This window comes from Saccostrea echinata, unplaced genomic scaffold, assembly GCF_033153115.1.
Source record: "Saccostrea echinata isolate AGI-Se365-2 ecotype Australia unplaced genomic scaffold, CSIRO_AGI_Sech_v1 ptg000009l, whole genome shotgun sequence".
NCBI classification, from domain to species: domain Eukaryota; kingdom Metazoa; phylum Mollusca; class Bivalvia; order Ostreida; family Ostreidae; genus Saccostrea; species Saccostrea echinata.
In genome coordinates, this window is record NW_026889758.1 from 21,116,923 (window position 1) to 21,131,212 (window position 14,290).

General features: G+C 34.1%; 1 protein-coding gene across 1 annotated transcript; it reads right to left on the reverse strand.

Annotated features, from left to right (window-relative positions):
- Positions 1-551: 551 nt before the first annotated feature.
- On the reverse strand, positions 552-13,415 carry LOC133182014 (long-chain fatty acid transport protein 6-like). Its single transcript, XM_061316713.1, has 10 exons — positions 13,049-13,415; positions 12,842-12,952; positions 12,543-12,758; positions 12,310-12,468; positions 11,911-12,035; positions 11,624-11,815; positions 10,922-11,033; positions 10,631-10,829; positions 2,532-2,629; positions 552-1,210 (listed from the first exon to the last, which is right to left on the reverse strand). The coding sequence occupies exons 1-10, from the start codon at positions 13,413-13,415 to the stop codon at positions 897-899; spliced, it is 1,893 nt and encodes a 630-aa protein (XP_061172697.1). The 3' UTR covers positions 552-896.
- Positions 13,416-14,290: the final 875 nt, after the last annotated feature.

Genomic DNA, 14,290 nt, shown 5'->3' on the forward strand with positions numbered 1-14,290 from the left:
ATAGTTTTGAATTTTCAATCGTTATCCAATCAATGGTAGTAAAGGAAACCTTTGTCAACATGAGTAGAATATAATGTTAATGTGTACAACTACTCTCCAAATTAATTATTTAGGAGCAATTTAAACGCACGAAATAAGTACTCAGACTTTTCCTTCGTACAAAAAATTGACAACCATTCTGTTTCATCTTAAGGATGAATAACACAAACGTACTTAAACTTTCTTATTCAAATATTACTGTGAAATATATCAAAGAAATACTAGGGTGCAAAAATGCTAAAATAAGAACAAAACAAACTGAATTTTGTTATGCAAATTATCAGAGTTTGCTGAGATTTGTTTTCAGTGCCTTTCCTGAAAATTTACTCGGTAATCCCCTGAACTCTTTTGAAACATCGATTTAAAAATTCCTTTGGACACATCATGTTAAAAAGGTAATAATAGATACTCTGCTCTACGAAAGTTTTCTAAGAAGTACTAAGTTTGTCAAAAACACATATATGTAAAAATGTATAAATTTAATGGTACTCTTCAAAAGGAAATAAAAAAAGCTAGTTGTGTTTTTTTTTATCATTAATACTTAAATCTTTTGAGGATATAGAGAAAAACTCATTTCGGACGGACAGTTTATTTTTCTTTTCTTAAAGGCATAAAAATCTTCAAAACGTGTATATTGATTGGTATTCAAGATAATTAATTAAGACAGTCTAAATTGATACCCAAAACAGTATTGAAGTATGAGACTAACTTCCAAATAAAAAGATTACATCAACATTAAATATTATCTGAAATACTGAAATCAAGAACAACGTTGGATGCATAATACAAAACATAATTCTTCGTAAAGGAATCACATTTTGAAAAAAAAGTGGATACCACTAAATTATTCAAACACATCATAATTTTGAAGTCATTACAGCTTGGAAATTTTCCAGAGACAGAGGAGAATAAGTCTTGTTTTTTGAGTCGATGAAATACAGTGGGTCCTTGACCTTTTCCAGGTCATAACCTTCCTCCACTAGCTCCACCTTGCGGTTCTTCATTGTTTGTGTGACGATGAACTCCGACATGAAGCGGAGGAACAAAGGACGAGCGTAGACCGGAAGTTCCTTCTCACAGACTGAGTAAATTGTTCGCAATTTGTCTTCTGTAATTTTGTCGTTTTCTTGTTTTAGAAGAATGGCCGCCATTCCAGCTCGCCCATCTTCACCTTGATATTGAAAGAAGATCAAAACATGTCACTGACAGAGAAAACCATAATGGAGGAAAACCATAATGGGGGTATGAACTAGTTTCAAATCATATCTTTATTAATGTTGATTTGCAAAAATAGTATTTTTATAAAATTAAATGAACGACAAACTCCAATTAATATAAGACTTCCTCATGCCAGAGAACCACTAGTCCACGTTTATAATGCAGTTCAAAACATAATTTGTTTGCAATTAAGAGTTAGTACGATAATAATTGATGAAGTGATATCACAAATGCTTTCCCAACCCCAAAGTAGTAATGAACAAGCATTCTAAGAGTATTGCATTAGCAATACTAGTCTCCTACCGACAAGTGTAATCTGGTTCCCGTTAAAAATTGAAAAATGCCATAATTCCGTTAAAAATCAATGAAGCGGAATGAAAAGCAAACTTGATCTATAACTCATTCAGGTAAAGTCACATACCAAAACTCAGCTCAGTATCTGCAAGCGTTTAGAAAAAAATTGCGGAAAACCGTGAAAAATTTAAAAGGTCGTAAATCCGTCAAAAATCATTGAAGCGGAACGAATCTAAGATTCGGGGGCGTATAGTTTTTGCACTGTCCGTCCGTCCGTCTGTCTGTCTTTCCGCAAAAACTTTAACCTTGCCCATAACTTTTGATTGGCTGCAGCTATGGCTTTCATATTTCACCTGTGTATTCCTTGTGACAAGACCTTTCTTTGGGTACCATCATATTTGACCTTTTGACCTTGACCTTGGACTTTGACCCAGTTTTGCAAAATTTTACCAAACATTAACCTTGGCCATAATTTTTTAACAATTGGTGCTAGGGCTTTCATAGTTCACATGTGTAATCCTTTTGACAAGACCTTCCCTTAAAAACCAACAACTTTGATCCTTTGACCTTAAAGTTTGACCTACTTTTGAAAAACTTTAACCTTGGCCATTACTTTTGAACAGTTGGTGTTAGGGCTTTCATACTTCACACGTATATTCCTTGTGACAAGACCTTCCTTTAGATACCAACAATTTTGCCATTGATCTTGACCCTGGAGTTTGACCTTCTTTTAAAAATTTTTAACATTGGCCATAACATTTGAACTTTGTTTCTAGAGCTTTCACATTTCACGATTATGTGTATCACTTGTTTGCAGCAGGAGGGAAGAGTTGATGATTAGCTTTTTTCAATGCGAATATTTTAGTAAGTTGGACTTTTTAGAACTAATCTGCATCAATGTGAAACAAATCTGCAACGTTAATAATTGATATAAAATTGCCCATAAATAACGCTGACAATTTAAAATGTTGGAAACTTACCTGGAATTGTCACACCGTAGACATTGACGTCACGAATAAATGGAATACGACTCACAACGTCAGCGACTTCAGCAGTAGAAACATTCTCACTCTTCCATCTGAAATATACCATGTAATAAGACAAACCCGATGTTGAAACTCAAACTTGAATAGGTAAAGATGTTTTAAATAATTTGCCTAATACAATCCTCGTTGAAATTTCGGATGAAAAGAAGGGAAGCCAAGACCTTTAGATCTTTTATTAGCATCCACATTTTTTAAAATCAAAAAAACCTTTTTCTACTTACAAATTAAAAGTCCAATCTTAATACCGATAATAAGAATTGGCAAACATTTGCTTGTAGATCAGAGAACATAATATATTAAATTGTTCGTCTTGAACTCACTGAGTTGAAAGTCTGATCTCTTCCTCACCAGAGCATTTCAATCATTTTAGCCTCCAAAAAAAGTTCCAGGGTGTATAAAATAATCCATAAACAATAAAGAAAGAAAGCAGTGCAAACAAGGACCCATGAAAGCATGGGAAGTAGGATCAGGTACCATCCCCTTATGGTCACACACCAATTGTGAGCCTTTCGTCACGGTTAGGTAAACAGAGAAATCCGTAGAGAATTCGGCATGAAATGTTTGAAAAACGTCAGTCAACCACATTCGACAGACTGTAATTTGCAACAAGGTCATTGATGATGACTTTAAACGAGACTGTTGATATTCTTGTTTCATTAACTTGTTTGTCAATAGCTTGCCTTGTTTTAGAAATTGTTCGTATGTAGAGCATGCTCTTACGTATCGAATCAACTGAGACATAACCTCATATGCAGTGGATAAAAGAATATTGCTACATAAGTAATCAGAATGTTTTTAAACACAATAATGCTGTAAATGACCAATGACAAGGTAAAAAAAAATTACGAGTTCCATTTTTACTGATGAAGCAGCTGTCAATGATGTCAAAAAGCCTGGACTTTTTTTATCGTTGGGAAGTTGGTTGTTTACGAGGATCATTCAATAAGTAATGCAACTACAGTTTATCATAATAAATGTAGAAGTATTTAATTTTATTTTTGAGCAATTGAAAAGTTCTATCAAAGAACTCTTAATCACAGAAAACCCCATGCGTTTTCCTATTGTTGTCGCAAAGGAATTCACTTTTAAAGTAAGCATGGTCACTACACTGAGCTGAAAACTGTTCAAAAATGATCTCTGCCAAGAAGATGAAAATGAGGGCGTGTGTGAAAACTTTTCTTCATTACATAAATAGCTGAATAACTGATATTGAAGATATGTTTTTGATATGTGGAAAGACTAGTCTTTCACGCTGTATGGTTTTCAGGTGGATTCGGTTTAAAAGAAAAAAAAGTACAATTAAAAGATCGCAGTCAAAGTGGTCGATCGAAATCTGTAGGGGCACCGAAACTGTGGATGCTGTGATATCTGAAAATGCCAAATTTCCATTGATAGACTTTGCTAAAAAAACAAAACATTTCATCGTCATAACAGTTCCATTGATAGACTTTGCTAAAACACAAAACATTTCATCGCCATAACAGCTTATAGAGTTGTGACAAATGAAATAAATCTAACAATAATTCTATCAGATGGGTGCCTTATTTCTTTACAAATGCTTAAGAGAAAACACACGTTAAATGTGCCAATTGTCTACTTAAAAATAAACAATCTTACAAAAAAGAAGATTTGACAAACTTGAATGATGGATGACGAAACATTGGTGTACTTTTTATAGCCGAAAAGCAAGATCAAGAATAAAATATGGAATCAAAGAGAAAGCTGTCGTCCTATTATTGCAAAGAGAAGCACTCCAAATATGTTTTTTAAATTTATTTTTTATTCAAGAGGTCTAGTAAAACGTACATTCAGCCAAAGGAAGGACTATTAATGATAACGTTAATGTTAAAATTTCAACCAGGAAAGCTAAGCAGATTTCCTGCAAAGCAAGCCCAAATACCGGTCTACGGAGTATTTTTTCTGCACCTAAAAAAAGCTGCTGCAAATAAGGATAGAGAAATAAATAAAATATTTGAAGAAAGGAAAGTTTACAGAGTTTTGGCATCCCCCATATTAACTAGATCCCATCCATTGTGAGATCTTTTTATTCCAAAAACATATGAAAGCAATCAAAGGAAGATTTGACAATTTCAGGTATATCATGGAAAGTGCTATTCATCAGTGTCTTTAGGGCATCCCTAAATGAGTATGCTGAGGTTTTCTGGTCATGGTTATACAAAGACTTTACACATGTGTAAATGTTAACAGGGAATCCTTTGAGGGATTGGAAGTATTAAGAATCTGTTTTACATGCTTTTCCTATATTTAGATGACCTTTTGCATAATTTATTTAATGACCCTCGTAGAGTGTTGAAAAGTCGTACGTTACGTTTTGCTGTAATTGATTTTGCTAAAATTTTGTGATTTCATATTTTCTAAAAGTTCCTTGGAATTTTTAAGTATTCATATCTTATTTACACCACTTCTTGAACATATTGTTGTACAGTTCTCCTGAAGTTTCTCCTTCACTGCTGTTAATGTTTTAGTGAAGAGTAAAGAAAGAGGCTTGGTAGAACATTTACTGGAACCCACTATGTATCTTTGTAAGGATTTTTATGAAGTTTAGGAATCCAGTATAGATATAAGGTAATTCAAATTCATTTTAATTGTTGGGAATATAAAAAAAAATATTTAAAACTGACATATGATTTTGAAGAATTTCCTCCTAAGAAAGGAAGCTATATGGGTATAAGTTGGATTAATCAGAATTAAATCTCAGTTCTTCTAAAATACAATTAAAATAATGAGCCTTACAAACAAAGATAATGTTGTTACCTGCTTTGTCAGCTGGGACCAGTGTTTGTGGTTAAAATATACCTAAATGTCAAATGAAGGGCACAGCAAGAGAAGTTTTTGAATTAAATTCTGCTTCTTAAAAGTACAAAAACAGATTTGCTAATAAAAAAAAGGCACAATTAACGCAAACAGGAATTCCAAAAGATTGTTTGAAGACCTGGTCTCCAAAGACTACATCGATATTGTCTTTGAGGAAAACCTAATATGGTCTTAGCAGACCATTCTTCCAGTATTAAACCTATAAATATTGTCAATGAGGAACTCAAACATCTTTTAAATATTAACCTCAGAGTACTTGTATCTAGAATCAGAATGGTTTTGGCCAAATGACAAGATATGAAATTTGTTAGTTCCGTAGTTGTCTATGGTGTCAAAACGTATGGTCTTTAAAATATAGTAGGCAATGTTGTAAAGTCATACGTTTTACTGCAATTTTGTGATTTCAAATTTTCTAAATGTTCTTTGGAGTTTTAGTACATGTATCCTCATTTGATAGTCCGAAATATCTGACGTTTTCCTAGCTGCAGAACTGTAGCTCTCTGCTTGAGAAAATTCGGATAGACAAAGCAGAGAGCTACAGATTCAAGCGTTGTAAAAACCTTCGATTTACACCGCCGGTTTTTTGTCGCTCGCTTCGGGTATTATTTCTTATATTTTATGCTTCCCCCCACTTTAAAAATATTATCCGATAATTAACCATATATTTTAATCCTATTCTTGATACCTTATCTACCTTTCAACGGTCTCAAACAGCCCTGGTATGGTTTTGGAATGTCGGTTTTAAAAATTCCCATTCCGATGTCCATATTAGGGGTCGTGCGAAAATAAGTCTTTAAAAAACATATACTTGCCGAGAAAATGTAAATAAAATATTCAGGAGGTTCAAATATCATGTATTTTGTCTACAAAGAATATAATATGTATGTAAAAAAGAAATGAGATTAAAAAAAACAAAAATTGAAAACTCGGGCGTGTTATTTCAGGATGATACCAACGTCGACGTCGGAATGCATTTATTCTAAAGTCTGGAACCGTTGAAAGGTAAATAAAGTTTCAGGAATAGGAGTAAAATATATGGTTAATTATCGGATACTATCTTTAAAGTGGGGGAAAGCATTAAATACAAGAAATAATACTCGAATCGAGCGACAAAAAAGCGGCGGCGTAAATCGAAGGTTTCTACTGGATCTGTAGCTCTCTGCTTTGTCTATCCGAATTTTCTCAAGCAGAGAGCTACAAATCTGCAGCTAACGTTTTCCTGGCTTTTTTACTATTTTTATATTTTACGTGCCAGGAACACGTCAGAACCGGCGCCATTACGAAAACTGGAAATTCGCCGCCTCCAACTGGAGGCGGCATTCTCGGGTTGATTTTCGATACTTGCGAACCGAATTAAATGCTGAATTCACAACTTATTAGTAGTACAATGCCTTTAGTACTCACCAACATCGTTTTTATGGTTTGTTTATAAAATATACAGTCTGGTGAAAACATTTTATCAGACCGTCGAGTTTTCTTTTCATTTCGTGCATTTTAAAATCTTGCAAGACCTGTATCGAAATGTGGAGTTATATTTTCTTTCCATCGATATTGGTGAGTACTAGAAGCATAGTGCTACTGATAAATCGTAAGTTCGGCACTCAATTCAGTTCGCAAGTATCGAAAATCAGCTCCGGTTGGAAACAGTGAAATTTCCAGTTTTCGTAATGGCGCCGGTTCTGACGTTTTCCTGGCCACGTAAAATATCAAAATCGTGAAAAAAGCTGAAAAATGTCAGATATTTCTGACTAACACAGGGTTCGAAATTCACTATATACAACTCGCAAAACGCGAGTTAGAATTCCCAAATTGCGAGTTAAAAATTAAGTAACTCGCAAAAACTTGCAAGTTGATTTTTTTGCATTGAAACTGTAGCAAAATTATATAATATGACAGAACACAATGCTTTTGATTTAAATCAGTAATTTAAATAAAAGTCACACTGTAGTTGTATTTTGTGTATTGTACAGTAGTTACTTTTTCCTTAAGTTACATGTATTTAATTTATATTAGTTTAACTTTATATACTTTTTCCTTAAGTTACATGTATTTAATTTATATTAATTTAACTTAATATGAAAATTGCGAGTAGTCTTATAAAATTGCGAGTTCACTTTCTTGGTACTCGCAATTATTTGCGAGTTGTAATTTTAGGGAGTTTCTAACCCTGTAACATTTGATTGACACCACTTCTCAAATGTCCTGTTGCACAGTACGCTGAAGTTTCTCCTTCACTGTTGTTAACATTTTCCTGAGGAGTAAGGAAAGAAGCTTCGTAGAAAGAAGATGGGCGAACAAGGCGAGCGCAATGCCTATAGTTCAACAAACATGAAGGTGAGAAAATAAATCTCAATTAAAACTATATTTTCTTTGATATTTCATTTTAAATTAAAGTATACTTTATGTAAAATCTCCACAATTTGCAAAAATTGCACTAAGATCGAAATTATTTGCTTATGAAATAGCATACTCACACAAGAGAGGCCAAAAAAGGGTCATTTTCTAATACTATTACACAATTTTTCGATATGAGTGGGTCTTCGCTCCATATTTTTCAAAGTTTACCCTCAAAGATTGCAAAAAAAATATACATTTTTTGGTCAACAAAAACATAGAGCAAAGACCCACTATGCCTTAAAAATACACTTTTATGACACAACTTTCGCATCTTTTCGAGAAATACTTGGTCCATTTAGTCAAGGGTCATATCACAAACTTGATTTAAATGCCACAATTCATCAAGAGCTGTGTAGCGTAGTGGTTAGCGTGTTAGTCTCAGAGGAAAATGAAACTCAGGGTTTTTATTGCTAGGGGTTTGAACCCCACGAATACCACTTCATTTTTTTAATGATAAAATAATTTTTGCAGATAAAATTTTCTTTAGAAAAGTTTTGTTTGTCATAATTTCATAAATTTCAATAATGAGAACTTTACTCTAAATAATAAATTCACAAACCGATTATGATTTTTATATATCTGAGCTATAGGCATTCTGCGCGCCTTGTTCACCCATCTCCTTTACTTTATCCTGCTAAAGCTTTTGTTGATGAGCAGGGTTCTCCACAAGGGGTTTTACCATGGCAGCCCGCCATGGTTAAATTTATGTGCGCTATGGTTAAACGAGCTGCGCCATGGTTAAAATCGGCAGCCGCCATGATTAAATTTTTATTGCATTTTAGTATATACACCTCCTTTTTAATTACTTGAGTAGTTAATTGTGTTTATACTACGACTGCCATGCATCTCGCATGCCTCGAGGGAAAGTGGACTGTGCTTTACAAACACGGCCGCTAATCGGTGACTATGCTGTGAAGCGTGACAATGGAGAGTCAATCAGCTGATGATCAATATCTTGAGAATTAATTATCCTGTACACATACATGTAATTTTGGGAAAAATGAACGTGTTTACTTTACGATAACAGATTTACAAAAAATGACATGATAATCAACAAGCATCCGATTTCTATGCCCAGAAAAAAATGAGCCCTTTCAAAATTTCCTATTCTTTGCATTTAATAAATTCCTCATGCTTTGTTTTTAAGTACCGGTATTAACTTTATTATCTTTCTGATATAATGTACGCAAGTGCCAATCGTCGTCTTAGTTTTAGAGTTACCTCCCGTTTTTATGAAACGTCGTGTGGCGCTATTATTAGCACTGGGGCACGTGGACGAATAAACAATAGAGGAAACTCGGCGAAAATGCAATATGTAGGAAAAAGAACGTTTAGAAAAAGACAGAATAGAGAAAGCAAAATTACAGTTATGCAAATTTATGCCCCTGGTTATACTAAGTTACTTTTACCATGCATGCCACCAGTAAGTTTTCACAGTCCATGCAGTTAAAAAAGCTTAGGCATTAGTAGGATGTCAGCGTTCGTTCGTTTGTCTGTCTATTAATTTTTTTTTTCAAACTACTACCAATCCATCAGTTTTAGTCATATTTAAATAAAACGTTTCATATAACAGGCAACATATCAATTCTGTATATCAGTTTTTAAATATTGTTGCCATGGTTACTCTATCAAAATATTATTTTGAAATTCTTTCAAAATGTTTCTACAGTTTTGGACCAATTTTGGTACAGTTGTAGAGTAAGATACATAATCTTTTTCATTTTTATTTTTTAGCTTAAAAAATTATTGATTATTGGTTATTTCAACTTTTTGTGCTGAAGTGGTTAAGTTTTGTGAATTAACCAATCATTGATTAATGAAGGTTAGGAAGTCTAACGTGCATTCATGTTTTTGGTCGCACTGCGCCTTCGCGCAGCTTCCTCCATGGTTAAATTTTCAAATGTGGAGAACCCTGGATGAGGATGACTAACATTTACACTAACATAGCCATTTGACACTAAACTTTCTAAACTTTATTTAAATTTGCTTATAACTAAAAAAGATGTAACGCACACACACACACACACACACACACCCTCACACACACACACACACACTTCGTTTGACACTAAAGGCTTTCCGACAACTTCGATTTATTTAGTAGTAGAATGCACAAATTTTGTCAGAATTATATCCTTGTATTTTAGAAACAATCAAATCTCATATCTATGCATAAAATTGCAAAAAAGCATGGCATAAGCAGATCCATATATATATCTGGGAATTTCCACATTCATTGGCTGAAAAAAAGTGTAAAAATAGGTAACAAAAACATTGCTTGCTCATACTTGACATAAATATTGTAATCGCTTAAGGTTATTAAAACTTTGAAGTTAAGGTATTTTGGGAATTTCAAAGTCTCTGGAAAAAAATTAAGAAAAAGGTCGATTGTAGAAAGAATCTTAACGAAAAAGAAGTGTTAAGCTAGTTTCCGTGCAATAAATTTTACGCAAGTTCGGTTGGACAAGATCATCAAGAATATGAAAAAGGATGAACTTCATTAAAGAGCTGACATAAATGTTGGTAATAACCTGAAACTATGCCATTAACTTTTTTTCTAAGGTTAAAATCAAGGTCACAGTCTTCGGAGAGAAAAGGAAGGAAGAATTTCGCTCCCACAATCTCCAGTTTTATATAAAAGTATGTATTTAAAACAATATTATTAAAGATCTTGAAAGTATGCTAGCCTACTAAAAAAATACTTTCATAGAATCACTGAATCAGACAGATTGTGTCACCTGTCTAGTACAGGACATCCCTTACGCGCGAAAAAATTAAAAGTTTTGTTTTCTTACACTAACCTAAATGTGTCCCCAGTTCTGTCTCTGAAATATACGTCGTAGTTTTCATCCAGGTAGATCAAATCACCGAATGAAAACCAGCGATCACCCTCTTCAAAGACGTCTCGGATGAATTTTTTGTCGTTCATTTCCTTAGAACCCTTGTACAATCCAGAGTAGTATTCTTCGATTACCCCACAAATGATGAGACCCACTTCACCTGAAATAAGTGTGAAAATCAAGACTTAAGCTCAAACTTAATTTGGTCTTTATGGCACCAAATTTCATCAATTTGACAATCAATGTACAAACCTGGTCTGATATGGATACATCTCCCATTTTTGTCTCTTATCGGTTTTTCGGATCTGATGTCGAATTTAATGAAATTTATTTGAAAGCTTTTATCCCGAAATATGGTTGCTTTCTGCAATATACAACACTCTAAACTTTCAAAAATAAATCTGATTTGTTTCAAGTAACATGTGTCCAATCTGACTAAAAATGGTTTGGAAATTAGTAATTTAAATTGAGATTCATTGACCCTCTGATAAGAGAGACAACTCTTACTGACCCTCTGATAAGAGAGACAACTCTTACTGACCCTCTGATAAGAGAGACAACTCTCGCTGACCCTCTGATAAGAGAGACAACTCTCATTGACCCTCTGATTTGAGAGATAACTCTCACTAGTATAAATGATTACTTTTTTTTAAAGAAAAATGTCAAGTTAAAAGGCAATTTCTGTCAAATCTTGACCCACAAGTTATGCTGAAATTGTGTGCATTTTAATTATTAGAATTCTTTCGGAAAATCATGAAAGCATAAATTCATACGAGTTACAGATGGATAATGATCCTTCAATGTTTAACAATATTTTCTGTGGAGACAAGTCAAATTAATTTTTTATCGTCTAATAATATAAAAGAATTGCTCATGTATGACATGGAAATGCGGAAAATAATTAATAAACTTTTTTTCATTTGACTGCAAATTCCCTTTAAATTGCGACATTACCATAAAAGGAGATATCCTGCCGATGGCACCAACTTTACCAGTAACATTCAGAAAGCTTCCAGTTCCCTCCGTTGCTCCAAAAAATTCTACTATCCGCGGAATCTTGAACCTGGTTTTAAATTCTTCCCATATGTCTATCCGAAGTCCATTCCCAAACGCCACACGCACATTGTGAACACCATCAAGATCATTCTGTTTTAAATACATTTATTTCCACTTAATATTATACTTTGTACAACCAGTATATTGAAAATTACTAGTTTTTTCAATAACATTATAAAGTGTACCTTTGGAACACGTAGTAAATATCTGCATAATTCTCCAATATACTGTATAACTGTAACTTTATGTTTGCGCACATCTTCCCAGTAATGACGGGCGGAGAACTTTCGGCGGAGGACAATAGTGGCTCCTATAGAAAGCGATAATCAGGGGTCGGTTTTACAAAAGAACTTAAGACAGAGTCTAAAATTAAGTTTACATAATTCTTAAATCTTGCCAACTTAATATTTTGTAGAATTATACTTGTATAAAATTACATAACTAATTTCTGCTTATTTATAATAAAATTACAATTTTATCACCGTAAAGAATAAAATCAATTTGCAAAAGTACAGTTTGGTCTTAGTTGTAAGTTCTCTTGTAAAAAGAGCCCCAGGTACTTAAGTAAGAAAGCGAATATATACCTCTTTCAATTGTATTGAATAGACACATATTGGTGCTAGCGCTGTGGTATAGAGGTGTAACAGCGTAAGATATATCGTTTTCATTGTAACCGAATGTTTGCCAATACAACGAGACAGCCACGGCTTTTGAATGGTTGATGATCGCTGGCTTCGGTAGTCCTGAAAATTCATAAAAGTATTTGAAAATATGCATGACAGTTTGCAATTCTGTTTAAAGCAAATGTTGTACACACCTGTTGTACCAGATGTATATATGTAACAGACGGGACTGCGTAAGGTGGTTCCCTCCCGGCGTGCCTTAGAAAGAGGCACAGGAAGAGTCCGAAGAAGAACGTCGTCCATAGCAACAAAGTTTGAAGGGAGGTCAGTTTGCCGTTTTCCCTGGACATAAATTTTAAGGTCAGGCAAATCGTTCAGTATCTCGAGGATCGACTCCAAATGGCCTTCTCCTGTCATAGAAAGAAAGATAACTCAAATTACTTGTTGAATCATTTCTAAAATTAATTGTATTAATTGGATATAATGCATGTACCTGAGCCAGTGATGAGAACAGGTGCCTCGCTGACTTTGATGGAGTGAATGAGTGGATGAGCTTTTAAGTGGTAGTTAATAAAGGCTCCTACTAGTCCTGCCTTCTGCAGACCTACAGTAGAAGGTATGGTTTATGTATTTTAATGAAAATCTACGTTTTAATATATTTATATAAAAAGACTATTGCTCGAGACAAATCATATGTCACCTAGAAATGTCCATACGAATGCAGGTTCGTTTTCTAGCATCATGGCGACTGGGGTATCTCGAGGAAGGTTCCATGATGCAGCAAGGTTTGCCACTCTATTGGCCATGGCGTCGACAAATTCGTACGAGTATTGTCTATCCTCAAAAATGATGAACGCCTTTTTCGGTAATCTTGTTACGTCATCTTCAAACATATCCAAAACTGTCCTCACCTTGCTAAAGTTTTCACCAATCTTTTTGAGAACTACCAAGATAGCTCTAATTGTCTTGATATCATCACCAATCCAGGGAAAAAATGTCTTCCAGGCCGCATAGCCTGCACCCCCTATTCCAGAAGCAAGAAGGAGAGCTTTTTGTCGCCCTGACATCTACATGTAAATAAAATATTTTGAAATTAAAAATACTAAATATGTTTTTAATGGAACATTTCAATACTTTTCAGTTTGAATTCTTTGACTAATCGAACTCCATTCAATTTTAATGTTCAGATAATTGGAACATTTTGCTTTAGTCTTCGCTAAAATTGTATGATTTTTTTTACTATCTAGAGTCAGTAGAGTGTTACAAGGAATGCATGTGTCGCCTGCTTTATAGCATCTTTAAAGATTAAAATAAATCTCGGGGGGGGGGGGGCAGCTATATATTTGCTACTAACTACTATAAAATATTATAGTTCAGGCATTTGCCTGCAAATAAAAAATCTACGGATAGTAAGATCGATATAATAGCATTTATCATATAAAATCTGACAATCAAATAGACATGATTCCCCAAAACCTCAAAGCTAAAGTGATTAATGAAATTGAAATAATTTTTTATCTCATTAATGCATATTCTAATTCACCCCCCCCCCCAAAAAAAAGTAACTGCAGTTATCAGTCTGGCCTTGCCTGTCTGATTATACAGACAGGAAATACCAAAGTTGTCGTTTGTTCTTCTCTCAGACACCTCTGCAATGGGCTCCCGTTAAGATTTTTGACATAAAGTAAAAAAAACAACAACATAATATTGGAAGGATTATTTTCAAATTAAACTAATAGTTCTAGATCTACTTAGTAAATATCTACCCTAAAGGATAAAATAAGTGCATGCAGGCATTCAATTTTAATGAATTAAAACAAACGCATTATTTCTCCAGCTTATCGTTGTGATATACGCGAGCAGACGACAGAGGTGAATGTATGAGACGATGGACACACAGGTAAAGTGATCCCTATTGTCGCTCTGCTCTGCAGGCGACACA

Excerpts from the sequence above, each read along its gene's own strand:
- LOC133182014 (XM_061316713.1), bottom strand. The coding sequence starts at position 13,415 with ATGTCAGGGCGACAAAAAGCTCTCCTTCTTGCTTCTGGAATAGGGGGT. Across the intron at positions 12,953-13,048 it reads ATTCGTATGGACATTTCTAG|GTCTGCAGAAGGCAGGACTA; the intron begins GTGACATATGAT and ends CTTCTACTGTAG. Across the intron at positions 12,036-12,309 it reads ATTCAATACAATTGAAAGAG|GAGCCACTATTGTCCTCCGC; the intron begins GTATATATTCGC and ends CGCTTTCTATAG.